The following is a 21,509-nucleotide window of genomic DNA, read 5'->3' on the forward strand; positions in this document are numbered from 1 at the left end:
ACCTCAGAATTTCAACAAGCAAAAGGCTTTCTCTGTTTTCCAAATTTATTTTGCACAACAGTTTTGTTTCATCTGAAAATAAAGGCTGGACAGTATTTTCCTTTAAATATTCTTTGTTTAATCCTACTAAGAATTCTGGGCTTACAGGCTAAATTTCTGCACTAGTATATTCAAAATTTTGTGGGCAGGGAGCCTGCTAGCTCTAAGAATCATAACATAAAACTGTCAGCTTGTTCATATGCCTGAGCCTTAAAGCCAGCCACTCTCACTTCCCACAGAATTGTAAATTGTGTTTGCTGTAAGGAAAGTTCCTTGATTCTGCTCCTCTCCCTCATTACATGACTGCCCTTCATGCATAACAACACCTAGCCTTCGTGCGGGCAGCTCAGAGAAGACTCTGAACATGTGCCGGGGCCCTCAGCGGCTGCAGCTCCTCTTCAGAGCAGGGGAGGAAAGAGGCAGCCTTACTCTGATCTTTGCTTTTGTGCCGTGACCGGTCGATAACACCGTGCAGGGCAGACTGCGTATCCAGTTGCAAGAGGACCAACAAATTTCTGAACCTGCAGGTATTCGACCTCATCTGTGGAGCTGTGAAGCATACTTATTGAGGCAGTCCTATGACGGTAAACCCAACAAAATCTATTTAAAGGACTATGAGACAGGAGAAGGTAGTAGTAAAGTCTGTATTAGATGTCTGATTTTTCTTACAGTAGAGAACACGAAGATGAAACCAGCCTACAGAGAAAATTGTGGCAGTTGTCAGGGAGAAAGAAATATGTGGGAGAAAGGTGAAAGACAAAACAAGATAATGAAAGAACCTCAAAAGGACAGAAAAGGTCAGAGCCTGTAAACATTGGGAGGCATTGTTTATAAAGCTCATCCATCATTATTTTACAACAGCTTTGCCAGGAGCTCATGTCCCAGCAAGAGGATGAAAGGCATTGTGAATACAAACAGCTGGTACTGCAAGTAACTAGTCTGGTGCTAAGTTTTAAAAAATTAAAAAAAAAAAAAAAAAAAAAAGAGAGAGAGAAGGGTTTGCTAAAAAATGTTTGGCAGGTTTTGGCTGGTATTTTGATTTCTTGGCATATTTAATTTTAAAATAGTATTGAATAATCTTTTGTTTTATCTTCAGTTGGAGTTGTTTAACTCCAGTACTGAAATGTAAATAATAAATGGCTAGTATTTGCAGTAATACTGAATTATTTATTGCAATAAGGTGATGTTGTCTTGTTTTCCTGAAGCACAGCTGTCTGCTGGAGGATGCAATTCTGGTTCTCAAAACAGTGTTAAAGGAATCCAGCAGAAACATGGTTTTTGCTATAACAGCACTCTGTTAGGTAGAAAATTATCTCTGTATGAACTTCATGGATTATGGCGGAGGGCAACATAGCAGTGGCGTAGGTCCTCATCAGTCCTTCTAAGGCTTTGTGTTTTTTCATGGTATTAGGGACCACACACCAAAGTCCTGTTTATACTTCGATGATCAAAGTCTCTCTCTTTACAGTATACCAAACCCCAGTTATTAAATCAAAAAAACTCTTAGTTAAAGAAGTAGATGTTACTATCTTTATCTTGGAGATGAAGTCTAAGATCACAGAAAGGTCCTAAGGGATGGGGACCTGGGGACAGAACCTAAGGTTTTGTGTCCTCTTTAATAATGTTCCATATTTTAAAGCTGTAAATTTTCCTTTTTTGAGTCAAGTTCTTAAGAACCTACCTTTGATTCCTTAGATTTCATGACATGCTACTACATGTTCTAACTTTCTAAATATTACAAACAGATTCTAATATAGCTGAATCCAAGATTTTTTTTTTAATTTAAGCAATACAGCTACATAAGGAGCTACATTTGAGCTGCTTAGTACTGGAAGACATGATGTCTCATTACACAGTGTAGAGATAACTATAGCTGCACTAAGTCCAGGTCATTAGATACCTATGAGATAAATGGTGGTGAAGTACGTCAAAGAAATGCCTGTATTCTATCAAAGAACACAATGAACAGGGCTCTCGGAGGTTCATTAATTTAATCTCTCAGGGTATCACAACAGATAAAGACCTAAGGAAATGAAATCAGTCCTAACAAAAGAAGTCTTTATTTCTGATCATATGCTTATGACGACACTGTGCTAATCATTACTCATCTCTTCATCTTAGACTGAAAGATTATCTAAATTCTGAGGTTTATTACTTAGTCGTACAGAATTATAAATGTAACAGATTCAGAAGGAGCAATACTTCATGTTATGCTCAGAAATGCTTTTAAGACAAATTGGGAGACAGATTTCATTCACTTCAGTTTGCTTGTGGGTAACACTCATGCAAAACACAAGTAACAAATATCAGAAGCCACTAATGCAAAAATCTGTGGAGGTTCCTATTCCCAAACCTTCCTCAAGAGAACATTTACAGAGTTACATCAAGTAGTCTCATAACTGGAATTTGCACTATCACGTAATTTCTCCCCTTGGTTGACTCCCTGATCTGGAATCTTCGATTTCCATACTGAATTATTTTAGTTTTCTTGTGGGAATTCTTTTAGCATAAATTCGCTCTTTCTGAGACAAAACCGAGGTTCTGGGGATAGTCTGCTCATCTCCCAACAGCATGGAGGACATGGTTGTTTCCCTGTGATCTGTACTGACTGTCAGCACTAACACAGTTGGCCCTGCATGACCAAAAAATCCAATGTTCTCATCATGCTCTCTTTACATCACCATCATCATGCTACATTAAGACAACTCTGATTTTATCAGGCTCTTTGCACTAAAATATCACCAAAAAATAACTTTTGTCTACTTGCTACAAGGCAAGAAGCTGGGGGTCAGAACACATAGGGCTAATAGCAAAGCAGTGTGGATGTGTCTAGTCTTCTCTAAATGGGGCTTGTCTACAGCAGTAGAGCAAGCTGTTGTTCTGCACTAACATTCAGAAACCTTGGATGCATGCTTTCAGAAAAGTGGAACTAACATGAGTATTCATAATCAGAAAGTGTAGAAATAAACCCTGAAAGAGTGTGTATTCTTAAAATGCAGCCGCTTCTCTGAACACAGACAAAAGGAAAAATTGGAGGAGAAATCCTCCTAAAGCAAACCATGTTCCTTCCTATTCTACATGCATGATGGATAAGACATGATAGTCCTAGAGACTGTAGCCACAAAGTGTAGGAAAGTAAAGCTGGGGGGTGGGGGTGGGTTGGTTTTTTGTTTGTTTGGGATTTTTTGTTTGTTTCGTCCTGCTTATTTTTTTCCAGCACCTGAATTCTTTGATTGAGTAGTAAGAGGATGATCTGAGCTGTAAGGAATTAAAAAAAAAACCAACAACAAAACACAAAACCAAACCCACCACTACAACCCAAAATTAATATCGCCACACTCAGGAGGCCAGGCTCACCGGCTGCTGCTCAGAAGTACCTTTCTGTGATTTAGAATCCTTAGCATAAAGTATATGTCTTTTGAAGCTCCAGAAGAGCATTTCCTACCTAGTTTGGAAACAAACCTTATTTGAAAAGAAAAATGCTGTGAAATTATTGTCAATATATTCTCCCTTCACCCCTTCCCTCCTGCCTCCCTTTTATAACTAAATGACCCCCAGTCACTCTTCTGCAACAAAAGGAGCCCGTACTAACTTATACACAACCATGGAACAAAATGTCAGTTTATGTATTTTCTTAATTCTGTTTCCTGGCCATCTGGCCGTTCATCAAATTACTCTGTAGATGCTCATCAGATAGCAGCACTTAGGCATCTGATATTTAAATTTCCAAGTTTAACGTAGTCACATTCGGTCCATCTATGCGAATAGACATAGTCAACCTCAGAAGGCGATTAAACTTATTCTAAGATAAATGTGTCAATTAGCTCAGAAATTTAGATTTAGACAACCGAACTGAATGAAATTTGAGCCATTGTCCAGTGAGATTTACCTGCTCATTTAAATGCATTGCTGAATTAACCTTGATAACACTGAACGATGGGAGACAACTATTTACTACTGTCTTGGGTAATTTTGTTTGACAGCAGGCATCTGATCAAAACAGAATGGGAGCACAATCCATAGTTATCAATCCCTGGAAGCTGACAACAACAGTGCAGATGACACATCCTGTGATTTACAGCAGCAGTCATTTAAGACTGACAGCAGAACTAATTAACCTTTCACAGTGCAGAGTGTGACAGTTCTACAAGAGCAACAGCTTATGTTCCCATCATCATAGTAAATTTAAACCCCTTGACTTCTCAAATACCTTGCAGCAATTTAGTTAATTAACCATCAAATTTTAATTGTTAATGGATTTTTAATAAATCTGGTCCCCTAAAAAGAGGTGTACTGTCATGTAAAGAACACTAATGTATTTAATCATAGCTATATATTTTTAAGAATTGATTAGCTACTGTTAATGTGTTCCTAAAGTGAACACAATGCTGCTGTGCATGCCTGTGGTCCTCTTGTGGTACATCAGTAAGTCTGCATTAGATATATATGTAACAGGTAAAATATCACACAAATTCAGCTTAAATATTTCTTATCCCTTTCAATATTTACTCTATCATATGTTTGTAGAAAGCAATTATTTTTTTCCAGTCCTTGTTTCCTAGGCTAAATTAGAAAGTAATGTTTTTAGTGCTTTACTATATGGTTCTTTGCCATTGTGATAATCCTGATTTGCATGTGTTTCACCTGGAATATATCTTTCTTGAGGTAAACAGTAATATTCAAGTTACAAATTATTTCCCAGTGTCTTAGAAAGCCATATTAATGCTTTCCTAGAAAGATAAGCAACATCTCTTTCACTGTATTTACTTTCTTCGGAGTTGCGTTGTAGCATTTATTTATCATCATCCAATGACTACCAAAACACCCACAATGAGTTCCATTTATACATCGCTTACAATGATTGATGTTTTCTAAACTTATAGAAATGCAAAAGGTTGTGCTTGGACACTGTATTTTTAGCTATTCCTACCAATGCAATCCTCGGGGTCCTCCAATCCCATGACACCCTGACAACTTGTCATATCAGTCAAACATTCATGTCCAGCTTGGTTCATTGTGAACTCTCTCAACAGCTCATAGATAGCTCTTTAATAGGACTTCCCCTCATCAGGGTATCTGTTTTTCTAAATTTAAAGAATCAACTCCACAAAACAGTGTACATTTGAGCTGTTCTTACACACCTGTCAAGGGAAAGATGTAGTGAACATATATGAGAAAGAGGGAAAAAAGCCAAATAGAAGGAATAGGAATTGCTTCTGAGTCTTCAAAATTCTGCTAGGTTTTGAAGTGGTGATTTATTTTAGTGCAATGTTTCATAAGACTGGTGTTAAGGCTTTTTCACTGCATGCTGTGGGAGAAATGAAAATTAGTATGGAAGCACAAGAGAGCTATCATGCTTCATGTGCTCGCAGCTGGAGATCATTGTTTTCCCCATGAGGCTTAAATTGTGAAGCACATTTGTTGTAGAGTATCTGGGGGTACAGAATAGTCCACGGAAAATTTCCAGCTGCTGAGAAATGGTGCTGGAATTTTCAAACAGATTCTAATTTACTGGAAGCATTTATCCCTTTTTCTGGCTCACAGCATCCAACCTACCTGATCTTGTTTTAGGTTGAATGCACATCTAAGTGAAAAAAGAAGATACTAAAGCAATGAAGAAAAAGGAGGTCTCAACAAATGTTGCAAATAAACCTTAAAAGACAGAGAGGGAATAAAATAAGCTGAGTATATTTTCCAGAAAAGGGCTGTGGTTGACTGAAAGTACCTGAAACTACTGTTAGGTTTGTGCTACAACTGTCCATGCTGGGCTTTTATCATGGTCAAACATTGGAGGCAGTGCAACAAACCAATATTGATCAAAGAAATAGATTTATGCAACATCTTTCAGGGATGTCATGTCTTCATGAGAGATTTTGGTAGTTTATCCACAGAACAGAGGAGGCATTATAATTCTTGTATCTCTTTCCAGTCATTCAACATCTAGAGTTTAGCCAAGCTGCACCACTGGGCATTCAACATGCGTTGTGTCTGGCTGAGATGGAGTTAATTTTCCCCACAGCAGCCCTCACAGTGCTGTGCTGTGTATCGGTAGCCAGCAAGGTGTTGGTAACACACCGGTGTTGTGGCTACTGCTGAGCAGTGCTGGCACAGCATCCAGGCTGTCTCTCCGACATTCCCCCCACCCACACCATTAGGCTGCGGGTGGGCAAGAGCTTGGGAGGGGACACAGCCAGGACAGCTGACCCCAGCTGACCAAAGGGATATTCCATACCAGGTGATGTCTGCTCAGCAATAAAAGCTAAGAAAAAGGAGGAGGAAGGGGGGACATGCATTATGTGTGACATTTGTTTTCTGGAGCACCCACTACACGTACTGAAGCCCTGCTTCCTGGGAAGTGGCTGGGCATTGCCTGCTGATGGGAAGTAGAGAATAAATCTTTTGTTTTTTCCTTTGCTTCCATGTACAGCCTTTTGCTTTATTAAACCGCCTTTATATTGACCCACAAGGTTTTTTCCATTTTATTTTCTCCCCCATCAGTCTTGCTGAGGAGTGATAGAGCAGCTTGGTGGACACCTGGCATCCAGCCAACATCAACCCACCACACAACACTTTCCAAAAAAGGGTCATTATAACCATAATTTAAACCTTGTTGACACACGACAGAACAGATTAATGAATAACAACAGGGCCGATGTTGGCCTTTCCATCTTTGATCCCAACTACTGATGATCTTTTCCACTGCCATCACAAGATGAGGGCTCCATTCTCTTTGCACAAATATATAGCAGAAAGCAAGATGCACTTATTGCGTGTTCAAACCTATGGGAAGGGTTTTCTGATGATTAAAGGTGGTGAAAGAATCACTTGTCTCCTAACAGGTCCTCTCCCACTTTACAAACTATGGGTGAAACCTGACCCCACTGAATTTGCAAATTTGTTATTGACTGTAACGAAGTCATATTCCAGCTTCAGTTTGTGAGAAGAGTTATGGGGCCAGGTTGTGGCTGTGATTATTTGTCATGAAATTTTTATTCATGATCCAAAAAAAATATTTTAAGTAAGAAAAACAATAGAATGATTAATCAATCATGGATATCTGTGACACAACAGTTGGCATTTTTAGTGGGGACTATTCAAATTTGATTATATATTTGTGATACAAGTAAGAAATCTCTAAATGTCATTCGGTAACTTTCTACTCTTTAAGAGAAGAGATTCTCCAGATGTATCTTTTTTTTTTTTTTTTTTTTTTTTTACTTTCTGCAGAATTGCTTTGCTCCTTACAACATCTTGGCACCAGCTTCTAGAATTTCCTGGTAATGTGTTAAAGCTCCAGCCTGCTGGCACCAGAAACTAGGCAGTAAAGACTCCCAGGGGCTTAACAGTTTGTGTTTTTTTTTAACTAATATCTAAAGAGAGGAGGAAGGTGAAATAATATTTTACAGTAGCAGGACAATAGATGTATAAACACAACCCCTGTTATGACATGATGCTGTTATAGACAGTGTTGAGCTGAGGGCATGGGCTCTGTTCACACCACCACACTCATTTAGAAGAGGTAACCCTGTTCTACTCTGCCTGGCTTCAGTAAAGCCTTGTGAGGCAGGACAGGCAAGGGGAAGGTGAAACAGCTTTGCCTGCATTTCATTCTGTGTCTTCTCTCCATCTCTGGACTGATTTAGAGAGAAATCCATGCAATGTAGGAATAATGGGCCTATATTTCTGTCCACGTAAGAAGGGAAATCACATTTACTTTTAAAGGTCAGTGAAAGTGTATAGTGAGTACTTCCCTTCACATTGTGTGAATGATATTGCTCCATATACATAAGAAGGTGAAATGAAATGCTAACTTCACCAAAGTCTTAATTCTTTCCCTTTCAGAATCTTAGTTTTTAACTCTACTGAATGCTCTCCTTTTTTTCTTTTTTCCTTTTCTCTTTTCTTTTCTTTTCTTTTCTTTTCTTTTCTTTTCTTTTCTTTTCTTTTCTTTTCTTTTCTTTTCTTTTCTTTTCTTTTCTATAACTTCAGAATCTTGTAGTAAAGATTTCTGAAAAGGTGAATTGTAGTGATCATTACATGACTTGTAATAACTCCTAGTGAAATTTGTATTCTTGGGAACAAAGCTCCTCTGAAGCAAATGCATTCTGAAGCATGTAATCTAGTTACACAAGTGTACTGCATGTATCTACCATTTGTTCATTCAAGCGATACATTATCCTTATACCTGACTGAAAACTATAAGCTGTCCTGAAAAAACAAACAAAAAAGACAAAAAAAACCTCAAACTAAAAAAAACCCCAAACAAACCACAAACCAGAAAAACTCTACTTCTTTCCAAATGAGAAAGATACATTCAGTTTCCTTTTGCATTAATGAGGGTTGCTTTTTCTGCTTTTCCAGGTAAAACACAGGTTATGGGTGAAATCAAGATTGCATTAAAGAAGGAAATGAAGACAGATGGAGAACAGCTGATAGTAGAAATCCTTCAGTGCAGAAATATCACATACAAATTTAAATCTCCAGATCATCTACCAGGTATCACACAGAAAACAGCTTCATGATACTTTGAAAACATTAATAGGATGTATCTGAAGTCATTTAACATCACCACTAAAATGGGAAAGAACATTGCTTCTTAATCAGAATGACATTTTCTACAGGATTCTTTTTAAGGTGCTTTTTCTCCTGTAAGCAACTTTAATGAAAGTAAAAACACTTTGTAGAAGCAAATTAACTCTCAGAAGTTAATCATCTGTTTAATTTACTTTTGATTGTTAAAAACTAATTCTTTTTTAACTTTAATAAAAATGATATCTCCCTAGGTTATTAAAGAGCAATGATACCTAGTGAAAAATTGTATTTTGGTGAAAAAGCTTTTTACAAATTAAAACCACATGTTCATAATAATATTTTCATACATACATAAAGACATCAAGGTATTTGTTTCTTTAATGACAGCATTGTAAACACAAATAATTCCCTTGGATTTAGTGGTATGGTTCCATTTCTACATCATGTGAATGAGAACAGAATATGGCTCTGTAAAGTACCACACTCTGTTTCTTCACAACACTTGCTCTCTGTTGAAATCATTAGCAACAAAGATTACTTCAAAGCTTCTGTATTTAACTGTTTGAACTATTCTTCCCTAGACCTGTATGTGAAGCTCTACGTTGTCAATATCTCTACCCAAAAGAGAGTAATTAAGAAGAAAACCAGGGTATGCAGGCATGACCGAGAGCCTTCGTTCAATGAAACGTTTAGGTTTAGCTTGAGTCCTGCTGGGCATTCTCTTCAGGTAATTCTGCATTTTATTAAAACCTCATTTTGGATGTTGTCCATGCTGTGCTATGGGCATTTGAGATCAATCTTCTACCCCAGTTGTTTACTGAAAAGAGAAAATTACAAAGGAAATAACACAACTGCATAATAATGGAAATATTGGGCTGGAGGAAATTTTAAAAGATGGTTTAATCCATCACCTCACACTGAGGAAGGCTATTTATAAACCAGGTCTGAATGTTTTAGGCTTGATCTGTTCTTAAATCCCCTGGAGAAGGAAGTTATGCATGCCTTACAAAAATATTTTTCTATATATTTAGAAATTTTAGTGTAATATCTGACTTAAATATGCCATATTTTTAAATTAACTTATCCTTAAGTATCCTCAAGAAGCACAGAGGAAAACAGATCTGCTTTCTTTTTGTAAAAGAAAGTTTGCATACCTAAAGACTGTTATCATATCTCTCCTCTCTACTTTTCCAGGCTAAGTAAACCAAATTTCTTTGGTATGTCCTGTTACCTAAATGTCTAATCATTTTATCATTTGCTGCAGTTCTTTAACTTGACAGTTGTGGTGCCTAGGATTAGACACAATAGTCATAATCTCAGGCACTGCAGAATCACACATTACGCCAAGTCAATTATTCTCTGTGTACATTCGTAAAGGAGATAATGCTATTTTCAGTCTGTGGCATTTCAAATGATGTATGGAACTGATTCAGGAATGGTCCCTCTCCTGTCTTTTAGTTGCTTAGACTGATTTGATCATTTGGTCAGACAGGCTTTTTTAGACAGGTAAGATTCACTTTATCTACCTTCATTTACTTTCACATGAGTAGATAACTAATATAAGCCAGATATTCAGGTTTCCTCTAGTCAGTGGAAAGAGATGGAAGCATGCTAAGCTTAAAAATAAGTGGGAAAAATTGTTGGGCATACCAGCATCCACCGAATGTACCTTTAAAGCTGGAAGATCGACATAAACAAGCCAGCTACATTTTGATGACTAAAGTTAAACTGGATTATCTAAGTGCTTATGTTAAGTTTATTGGTAGTATCATTAAAATTAAAGCCAAAATGGATGTTGCTTATCAAACAAAGCCAACAAAAATAGATACTGTTTTCCCTGTGTTAAGGCGTCGTAACATCCTTATTGATTCAATAGACTCAATAAAAGAATATTTAAGATGTTATATTACCTGGGAAAATCCAGAGTGGTCAATAAAGTCTTGCTGAAGTTTAAGAGCTAAAATTCCTGTAAAAACTTTGCTTCCAGTGGTGATTTCAAGAGGAAATCTTAAGGGGTGAGTAAACCAGTAAAGAAAAACCCACAGAGTCCTATGGGAAAATAAGGCATCAAGTTGTTAAGGAGGGAGGTAGGCATAGGGACAGACTTTGCAACATTTCCTCAGAAACTCTGTGATACATTCTGGTTCTTCACACCAAACCTAAGAGAACAGAGACTGTGAAAGTAGCAAGGAGCAAGTTTAAAACAAACAAAAGGTGTTTCTTCTTCACACAAGTTGGAGTTTGACCTATAAAATCTATTTTGCATAAGATATTGTGGATGATAAATGTTTTCACGGGAAAAGTAACTGGAGAAAAGGAATGGACAATTCATGAGCAAAATACTTCATAGTCTGTTAAATACAAACATATCACTTGTGAGTCAGGAAGTCAATGGTCCACAGATCATAATAGGTATTTTGGGAAAGTATCACTACATGATTGTCCTGTTCTTATACTCTGCCTTATGCACTGCCCTATACACTTTTGGAAGCAGAATATTTTCCTAGAAAGATCTTTGATCTGACTCATCTGTTTTTCTGTGCTCTTCATACCTATCAATCAATCAGTTCCTAATGCAAATGAAGCTGGCTGATTTGAAAGCTGAATTTGCGAGTGGTGAACGTTTAGGGGCAAAGAGATGGACATTGTCAAAAGAGATTTGAGAAAGAAGGGAAGAAAACAAAACCAGAATGTATAGAACAAACATAGAATTGGGAGATTGAGGCAGGGAATAAGATCAGAGAGGGAGCAAGACATGTCAAGCATTAATCATAGAAAATACATTGTAGAGAGACATGAGAACCAACTAGAGGGAGAAATTAGGAGAAGGGTCTGCCCTCTAAAAATCAACAGCAAGAACTATAGGTATTAGCCATAAAAATGGAACCATGGGATATTGAGGAAGAAAAAAAAAAGAGAGAGGGGAGAGGGGAGAGGGGAGGAGAGGGGAGGGGAGGAGAGGAGAGGAGACGAGAGGAGAGGGGTAAGGTAGTATCATCTGGTCAAGAGTATTGGAAATAAGGAAAAAACCCAAGGATTAGAAACTGAGACTAACTGATTCAGGATAATAAGGCTGGAATTTAAAGCCTGGAGTAGGGAAGAAACAAGGCTAAGACAGAGAAGCTAGAGAAGACAGATACTAGGGTTCCAGCTGGGAGGAGTGGAGAGAAGGATCAAGGACAGAAGTTTTCTATCCCAAAACTGTTGATGTGTTAGAATGAAAACATTCTGCAGAAAACATTTTGACAGGTTTCAGACAGGCTCTTGCCTCAGACCCTGGCAGCTTGCTTGCTCACTTCCCTGATTTCCCTGTTCCTTGGCAGCCCACCTGGGACCCTTCTGGAAAGCACTAAGCTCCTGGCCGCTTCGCCTTGTTCCCTAGCTGGCTCCTGGCTGGCTGGCTTGCTGCAATTAGAAATACATAATATCATATGTGCGAGTAATCAGAGAAACCCAGAAGAATGTTTCTCACAGATGTTCTGGTTTGGCTTGCCAGCTTCTGGGCTGTCCATTTATCAGTAAACGCTGAACCAAGCAACCTAGAAGCCACTGACAGTGGAGGCAGGCTGCCTATTTTCCCCAAGGATGAGCTTTCTGATGAGTGAAGTGAAGTGGGGTTCCCTAATAGCTCAATGCCTCAGGGTCATTTGGTCTGTCTTCCTCAAACCTGTTGACCGACGGGCATGTAGGTGCTTAAGCTGTCAGGATACATACCTTACTTGCCAATTGATATCACAATTGGCCAAGGAACTAGGAAGCTCATCCAGGAAAATGATTGGCAATTTCTCCCCCCCCCCCCCCAATTTTATTTTATTTTTAATTTTTTAAATTACTGTAAACTTTGCATATTTATTTTTTTTTACTTTGTTTCCCAAATCAGAATGGACAATTTTCAAAAATGTTGTTCTTGATTACTGGAAACTCTGTTACATGTCTACTGCTGTATGGTCTCTTCCAGTGGAGCACAATATTCTTGAGACCTGCCATTCTTCTGTTAGCCTAGATCTATGAAACCAAGAAACAAAATTCCCTATTTTATCTCCTGCTGGTTCACACAGAGGATGACAGCCTCCTACTGTTATCAGTTACCTCCCTTGCTCATTGCCTGGGGTCTGCCTGGTAACTGTGAATAGTACAAACTTGCTGCTACTTGTTCCTATCATGAACCTGCAATTTTCATGACTTCTTTTTCTTTTTGAAAAACCTAGGAAATAGGTTTTTTTTTAAAAAAAAAGTATTGAGTTTGTTAATTTAGTTACTCAATCATTAAAAATGCTAGAATTTATCTGTGTAACTATAACTCTCTCCTGAAGTGTATATATTATCAAATGTATTTCTCCCATGAATCAGGTCCTTCAGAGAAGACTATTGCTTGCATGGCATGAACCTACTTAGCTGGAAAACACGTGCCTGTATGATATATCAAGGAGAGTCTTGGACACCCAGCCTGCATAGCTCACATAAGTGCCGGGGCTATTCCTTGCCCTGCCCACTCTCCATGGCTGGGCAAGCAAGAGCCATAAAGACCAGACCTAATACTGTGGCTCTCAGCAGAGACGTAGCAGGAGTGAGATTGCAGGTTAGACATTTCAGGTTAGATTACTGCTTGCTGACGTCAGAAAGCAAAACTCTGGACTTTCTCACACACTAGTCTGCTTTGAGTTACAACCTGTATGCAAGGCACCCCCCGACTTCCACACGCTTGAAAAGGGCTGTTACTTTGCTTGAATAAAGCTTTACTCTGTAACTTAAAATTTGACCTTGTGTTTGTCTTTGGTAACCAGCAGGTGAAAAAATTGCTTACTAAAGTTCAAGATTGTCATCTTCTAGTTGCTACATCCCATGAAAATTAAATAGAAGAGGGGGAGATTCAATTTTCATAAGGCTTTCTTTCTATTGGGAAGGTGACTCTAAAGGGTTATGGTCACTGTTTCTTTTCTCTTCTGTCGGTACTGAATCAGAGCTCAACATTTCTGAATCTTCTATGTTTGCTAGAAAATGTGGTATGTTAATATGCACATTGATAACTATTTATTATTATTATTTTCCTAGATTCTGCTTGTCTCCAATGGAGGGAAGTTTATGAAAAAGACACTGATTGGGGAAGCTTATATCTGGCTTGACAAAGTGGATCTAAGGAAAAGAATAGTAAACTGGCACAAACTGTTGGTCAGCTCCACACAAACACACTGAGCAGAGCTGTCTGCTTAGGGCACAAAACCTGCAGAGTCTGCTATAAACAGCATCACTCCAAGACTATAGTTTGATATCATTGTGTTTAGCTAGTCTTTCAGAATACAAAGTAGAAAAGAGCAGTCTCTGGGCTACATAGCACACTTAAATGAGGGCTAGTACACTTGTTTTGCTGCAAAAGACAGCAAAGTAAAAGAAAACCTGGGCCCAGAAGTTAAAGTGAGGCTGTTTGAAATGAAGACTGATATGAGGGCTCTGTGTCGTTGGACTCTTTGTGAAGAGAGTAACTGTGAAGGAAATGATGAAGGCTGGAAGGCAGGTGCTAATGCAGAGTTCGGCTGCAGCTGGAGGTAGTGTGATGGAAAGAGCAGTCTGGTTTTCTGTGCAACCAGGAGATCATTTTATGCAAAAACACCTAGGGTGACTGACTTTCCAAATCTCACTTATCAGAAGTGCAAAACTTGTTTCTCTGCACCTTAGGATCTCCGATAATTTGCTGTAGTGAGATTATGCCACTTGACACAAACTGCAAGGTGTTTGCAAGAGTGGTAATGTTATTTTATATTACTTTTTTCCTCCTTTCTTTTTCCTTCAGAAACTATGCTGTGGAGAATCAGATCTGATTGTTTCATTTGTTTCTGTGTGTTAACAATGAGTATAAACCACTGTCCTAGAATGTAATGGATAAAACTGTATTAATGATCTATAATTTGGGATGTGGTTTTATAGAGAAAGGACAGGATGTAAACTGCACTACATCAGGAAGAAAACAATGCCGTTTCGATGTCAGTGACACTGTACTTCACCCTACCCTTTGAATGAGATGTTTTAAAAAAAGTTCGGAATTGAAGAGACTTAAGCACTGGGACTAACACAATTATTTCAACTAGTCCTTCCATTTTTCACCAACCAGTCTTATTCTGAAACTGTACAGAGACGATGAATTCTAGGCTACATTGTGGGCACTTCGGGGCAGGAGACCCACCGTGCTAACACCAGCCTGCTCGGTGCAGGGCTCTGTATCGACACCACTTGAAATCTAAGGGGAAGGCGTAGCAGGGCAGCTACTGCCTGGATGCTGCTGCATTAGAGAGAGTTAAGAATATCCTCTTGCTGTCTCAGGTGAATGTCTGAGTATAATCCACTCAACAGCGTGGCTTCTCAGTTAGCAAAGTAGTAAACAGGAAGGTAACTTGCAACATGTAAGACCGTGTCAGCACTTCCACGCTTAAAGTCCCACTTTCAGGGGCTTGAAACTGAGCAGTTAGCTCACTTTGGGAAGAAACTACTGCCTGGGATGGTTTAGGCTGGTGGTTGTATTTTCCCTCGTACCATTTTTGAAGAAGAAGGGAGAGCTTTTTCTCCCATTCCTAAAAGTATAGCAGTTTGTTTAAAAAACAAGAATCAGTATGGTAGTAACTCCCCTGTTACTCAGAAATCGTTTAATATTTCACAGCTTCATTAAAAAGTAGCTTCCCTTGAAATATTACCTCATGACCTTTGCATATTTAAAAAGAAAAATCACCAAATTTCTGCACTTCAGACATATATTTTTCTTGCCCAATAAGGACTTTTCACAAATTATTTAATGTACGTCTTCTTATACTTTGTGAATATATGTAGTACACTTCCACAGGTTGTGCAAGACCAACTGAAAATATTCTGGAAAACAACATATGCTTTAAAGAAGGAAAAATAAGACCCAGCTTAATCAGAAGCTGAACTGACCGTGAAAAAGCTACACCATTTAATCTGGTGACACTTCCCACATACAGTTTTCAATTTATCTTTGTCAACTTAAAATAACAGTGTGGTAATGGAATATGAGAAGAAACACACACAAGATATTAATGCTACACACACCAAGGAAACTCCTGTTGTGGATAACCTGCTGGTAGCCTGCTTAACTTGCAAGCAGAGCAATCTTACCAAAATCTTATTAGCTATCTTAAAAACACAACGTCACTGACAGTGGAAGTAGGATGTGTGCTTTATTGTTGAATTTTATGCTTTCAGCAGTATATGTATGCCCTACCTCTCATATATTTTAAAAACAGTCCTCTGGAGTTATTGTAAACATTCTATATGTTTTGATGTTGTGTATGTTTTTATAAGAAGATAAATAATTCAAAGAAGAAAATTCCCGATCGAACCAAAAACTCCTATGTGGATATATTTGACATACGTGTTGCTCTTTTGGTGGGTTATTTTGCATTCCTGATGGCTATAGTGCGTTCTTCTTTGGAAAAAAAAAAAAAAAAAAAAGACAAAAAAAATAAATGTCCAGTTCCAATTACTGTGTGAAGTACAAGCCATGAGGTGTGCAATTTTGTGCAAACTGCTGGTAATTTTGTTCTTGCTAAGATTTATTATAAAGACAGCGAGTCACGCTGGTAGTTGCTATGGAGATTTCCAGCAGGAACGAGCACTATTCGGCTGCCTTACTGGGAAGCCTGTAATCATCACTCCTAACTGAGAAAGCGGACAGGCGTGCTTTGCTCTCACACACATCCAAATGTGGCCAATATTTCTATAGACTAGTTGTGTCTGGTGGTATATCTGCGGCTGTATGGAACGGCTACCTTTGCAGGGTATATCAGCTGTCAGGTGGTTTAATTCAAACATCTTTGATTCTCTGAACAACACACACAATATTTCTGCATGTTGAAATGGCAGTTTCGGACTTCCATCATGAAACGCAAGAAACAGAGTTTGTCAGGAACGCAGCACTGCCTTGGCCAGCTGCAGCACGGACGGGGCTCCTTTGGTGTCACCTGGGATGGGCTAGTGACAGACCCGGGCCCGCACGCTCTCTCTTTTACGAGGCAGCATCATGCAGAGGTCAGAGGATGCTTTCAAAGTGTGCCAAGTTCCTTTTTTTGACCAAATTTCTAGGTTGTACTGGAATCACTCTATGCAACACAGACTCATGTTTGAATGCATTTTTTTTTCTTCTTTTTTTTCTTGTTTTATGAATGAAGTCAGGAAAAACTCTCTTGTGACAATGTTTTTTAAAAAATAATCAAACAAGGACTATTAGTATTTTTTTACTTTTTTGTATATATCTCAGTATATTTTTTTCAACTTTTTTCTCATTAAGTTTTGTTTCTTTTATCTGGCCAAAAGTGCTTAGATGTGGCAACAGCTTTTATCATTTCTGAGTGATTGATTATTAATGAGTTCACACATTTCTACAATTGCTTTGAAGACACATACTGCAGGGAGGCAATAGCAGAGGCATTTTAACTGTTTTTATTCATAAATCTGCTGAGTCAACAGAGTTTGAAGCTGCTTCTTTGTTCAAGGCCTTGTATAGTGGAAACAAGCTGAAAAATGAGCAAAAGCACAGTGTGTGTGTTTACAAATGACAGGGATTTCTAATGTCGTCATTATTAATATTACGTATACAATGAGCAGCAAACAGCCACTTTTTTTTTTTTTTTTCCCCCCCAGGTTAAAACTAGACATGAGAGTTTCTATGATGAATGTTGAGCTAGTTCTTTGTCATTACACTTTAAAGGGATAGTATCCAGGGGCAATGAGTGCTGCTGCTTTATTATTACCCATGTTTTTACATTACATGGATCCTGTGTGGAAGAAACAAAACCCCAATCCAAACCAGCTGAAGTCAATAACAACCAATCTGTTGACTTAAACTGGCTTTAAATCAAGACTTAGGAAATATTTGAGTTATGTTTCTGGATGCTGGGTGTTCACATGGTTAGGCTGTGGGATATGGTAGCTGGTAACCAGCTGATATTGATTCTTACTTTGAGGATGATGATGAAGAAAAAGAAGACATCTATTATATTGTAAGCTAGTGTGTGCCCAATAGAGATTATTTAATTAGGATTTAGTTTCATGGAGATATCATAAAGATGTTAATAGTATTTTTTTAAATTATTATTTGAATCATAACTGACACTATTTTTAAGTACTTTATTTTCATTGCTACAATGTTGAATGTCCCAGATTCCATGAGTATATATCTAGATATGTACATACCTATGTGAATAACAGAGAAAATTTGCATTTGTGTGAGTGTAACTTATAAAGGTAATGAAACAGAGAGGAAATTCAGTGTAAGTATCCACCTACATTATATTTAAACCTTAGTCCTACATGTCTTGTGCATTTTTGTTACACCTGACATGTAGGATCAGTTGCTCTTTATGAATACATGTTGCCTTTAGAAGGAAAATAGAAGGAATAAGTGGATCCGGATACTCTCTCTTTAAATCATAAGAAGCATTTTAATGTTTTCTATATGTTCTGTTTTATTATTTTGAAAATATTAATAAGCAAATATATTGATGAGCTCAAAAGTTATAATATAAATAGATATCCATAACTCAAAATAGATTATTTGAGCAAAAGCCGTTTTCTTAATTTGTTACCCTGTAAATAAGTACACATTTTTGTAAAAGAAACTGAGTTTAAATTATTAACTCCATCTGACATCCAAGCATGTGAATGTGTCCTTATTTGACTGTATCTTATAGATGTTCAGTGACGTGCTCAGGTGCTCAACAATGGCTGACTAGCGTGTGTGCTGTCATGCTACAGACAACGTGTACAGCATACCCAATGTTTAAAAAAATCCAAAAACACCAAAAAAACCCCACAAAAACACAAAAAAAAAGATTAGTCCTTGGAGAAATGTAATGTTTCCACAGTGAATGTTGCATGCATAGATGGTGGTTTGTTGATATTCATTTTGGTTTGAATTTCTTTTAATTTTCATTTTGTTTCCAGATTCATCAGAAAAACAAATACAGACTTGTTCTAAAAGTTGTAAAAAAATGAAAGAAAAGCGGTATGAGAATTGTATAAAAATGCTTGTAAATCTGTCTCAGTTTCCACTTTATGTATAAATCCATGTCATGGTTTTGTGATTGTATACAGGATGTATCTTGAGAACTTATGCAAATTGTGCTGTATAAAGGCTGTTATCCCAGTCTAACAAATAAATATTTAAAATATCTGGTTTGGTTTCTTTTCCCTAATTATCATAAAAATCTATTTTGCTGGGTCAAATTTCCCATTTGTTGACTACAGTGATTATATTGACATACACACTGCCCATATTCATCTGTCCTATTTTGGCATTAGCTCACCTCCCAGGGTATCACTCACGTCCCACGTTTCATTTAGAAATAAGGAATGGTTAATTCATCAAAACTTTTCTTCAAACAAGTCAGAACCAGAATCCACATGCAGCTTGTTGATATCTTCACACAGGTTCATCTCTGGCATCCTGTATAGACAACCAATAAATGTGCATATGTCAGCACAGTTTAGGAATGTACAGGGTTTTGTCTCCTCACTGCAAAGAAAAGATGAATTGAAAATGTAGCCTATCTCTGTACCCTTTTATGTTCCTGACGAAGGCAGAATAAGAAAGCATCTGATGATACACACTAAAGGAACTTGCTGGCTCTTTCCTCCAGCAGAAAGAAGGTTTCCAGGAACAATATCTTTTAGACCTTATTATAAACAAGAAATAAATTTCTTACAGCAATCATTATTATGTTACTGAATTGTACCCGACTTGTAAGAACATCCGTGAGGTTTTCCCATAGAGCTTGCATTTCTAAGCCACACCTAGACCTATATTCATTATATTTGCATAGTTTTCTCTTTGACAGAAATAATAAAAAATTCATGCTCCCCAAGTAAGATAAACTGATGTTTGAGTCTGGCACCTGGAACACATAGTCCGGATTTTTTTCTGTCATTTGACGCCCTTTTCTCAAAAAATAACGCAGTGAGGAATAGGCAACAGCCTTGAGGATGCCTCAAGAAAAGAGGTGTCCTTTTTCACATTAGCCTACTTGCTACAGCAGTGACACAGGTTAACTTCTTTTAATGTCCATCAGGACCCAACCTCTAGTCTTCCCAGCATCTGCCTTAATCACAAAGATATACGTTCATGGAATGAGGAAATAGCCATGGCTACAACCAAGACTTCACCCCACACTCAGCCCCGCTTCTCAACATCCTCTTTTTTGGTGAGGATGTTCCTGCTCAGCATGCTGGCCCTCTGGAAATGGTTAGAAAGCATTTCAGAAGTGTTAAAAGCTTCACAGGACAGAAAGCTGACTGGGATTAGTAGCCATGGAAGCTGTAGGTTTATCTAAATCTAGCTCCAGGAAACTAGTTTACAGAGAAAAATCCCAGTATCCCTTCACACCCACAGAAAGAATGATTAAATAATATGCTTCTCTTTAAATAATTAAAAACGTTTAACAATGTGTGTTTACTCAGTTAAAGCACTCAGAAAAGCACAGAGTATGCGTGAAATACTTCCTCACAGTGCTATTGCAGGGTTTAACCTAGCAGCTGTATGTGGTATATGATGTGAAACTGGGAATCGGGCAGTTCATGGAATATTTTCAAAATATAGGCTGAAATTAAAGCTCATATAGAGAGAAGTCAGTGAAAAATACACACAGAGATTCATCTTAGCATTCGGGCTCTTAGGATGAGTCTCTCAGTCCTCAGATACTGAAATCAAACACCAAATAGTCACTAAATTCAGTGCGAGAATAGCTGCGTGCTTCAAAATTGCTGCAGCTGAGGGGCCGCGCTGCCCCCTTGCAGCATCGTCCAGCACTGCAGCTACCTTTCACGGACACTCATGCTGCTAGAACAGCTTAACTGCTTGAATAGATATTTGCTGCATTCTATTATTATTTTTTTTTTAAATAAAAATAAGTCTGACTTACTCCTTTCTCTCCCAATTTCTCTATTCTGTCCTCTTTTTAGTGTACTCTTGCTCCAGGACTTTGTTCTCAGGCCCTCTCCTAGTTTTTACAGATTTGTCGACACAACACACTTTGGTTTCTCTTAAGTTACTAATATAACTTAAGCATGTCTGGACATAAGAACTTATACTTTTAAATTGTCCAGATGTTAAGGTGTCCAGGCACATTGTCCTGACCATGAATCCCTGTGTGCTTTGGAACATCTCCACACGGGCTTCTTCCCAGGGACCACTAAGCCCTTGAGGTCTAGCAGAATTTACTGCATCCCAGCTATGCCAGCTTGCAAAAGCGTGTTCAGCCCAACAAAATTCTGTGAATTCTTTAATCTCCTGCTTCCTTAGGAAGGCCAAACTCTCAGGGACTCTAGTAAGAACACAACTGCACAACAACAGGCTGGGCGGAGAATGGATTGAGAGCAGCCCCGAGGAGAAGGACTTGGGGGTGTTGGCTGATGAAAAGCTCAACATGAGCCGGCAATGTGCGCTTGTAGCCCAGAAAGCCAACCGTGTCCTGGGCTGCATCAAAAGAGGTGTGACCAGCAGGTCAAGGGAGGTGATCCAGCCCCTCTACTCTGCTCTGGTGAGACCCCACCTGGAGTACTGCGTCCAGCTCTGGGGGCCCCAGGACAAGAAAGACATGGAGCTGTTGGAGAGAGTCCAGAGGAGGCCACAAAGCTGATCAGAGGGCTGGAGCACCTCTCCTATGAGGACAGGCTGAGAGAGTTGGGATCGTTCAACCTGGAGAAAAGGCGGCTCTGGGGAGATCTAATTGCGGTTTACCAGTACCTGAAGGGGCCTACAGGAAAGACGGTGACAGACTGTTTGTCAGGGAGTGTAGTGACAGGACAAGGGGTAATGGGTTTAAGCTGAAGGAGGGTTGATTTAGATTAGATGTTAGGAAGAAATTCTTGACTGTGAGGGTGGTGAGGCACTGGAACAGGTTGCCCAGAGAGGTTGTGGAGGCCCCATCCCTGGAAGT

At 38.5% G+C, this 21,509-nt stretch overlaps 1 protein-coding gene across 2 annotated transcripts in view; it reads left to right on the forward strand.

Annotated features, from left to right (window-relative positions):
• The window catches only part of PCLO (piccolo presynaptic cytomatrix protein), a 378,115-nt gene extending 359,399 nt beyond the window's left edge, over positions 1 to 18,716 (forward strand). For both annotated transcript variants that reach the window (XM_075771604.1, XM_075771678.1), the window contains exons 24-26: positions 8,401 to 8,535; positions 9,153 to 9,298; positions 13,624 to 18,716. In XM_075771604.1, the coding sequence (XP_075627719.1) occupies positions 8,401 to 8,535; positions 9,153 to 9,298; positions 13,624 to 13,764 (422 nt within the window). In that variant the 3' untranslated portion in view covers positions 13,765 to 18,716. The remainder of the gene's footprint in view (positions 1 to 8,400; positions 8,536 to 9,152; positions 9,299 to 13,623) is intronic.
• Positions 18,717 to 21,509: the final 2,793 nt, after the last annotated feature.

This window comes from Balearica regulorum, chromosome 1 (assembly GCF_011004875.1).
Source record: "Balearica regulorum gibbericeps isolate bBalReg1 chromosome 1, bBalReg1.pri, whole genome shotgun sequence".
Taxonomy (NCBI): Eukaryota; Metazoa; Chordata; class Aves; order Gruiformes; family Gruidae; genus Balearica; species Balearica regulorum.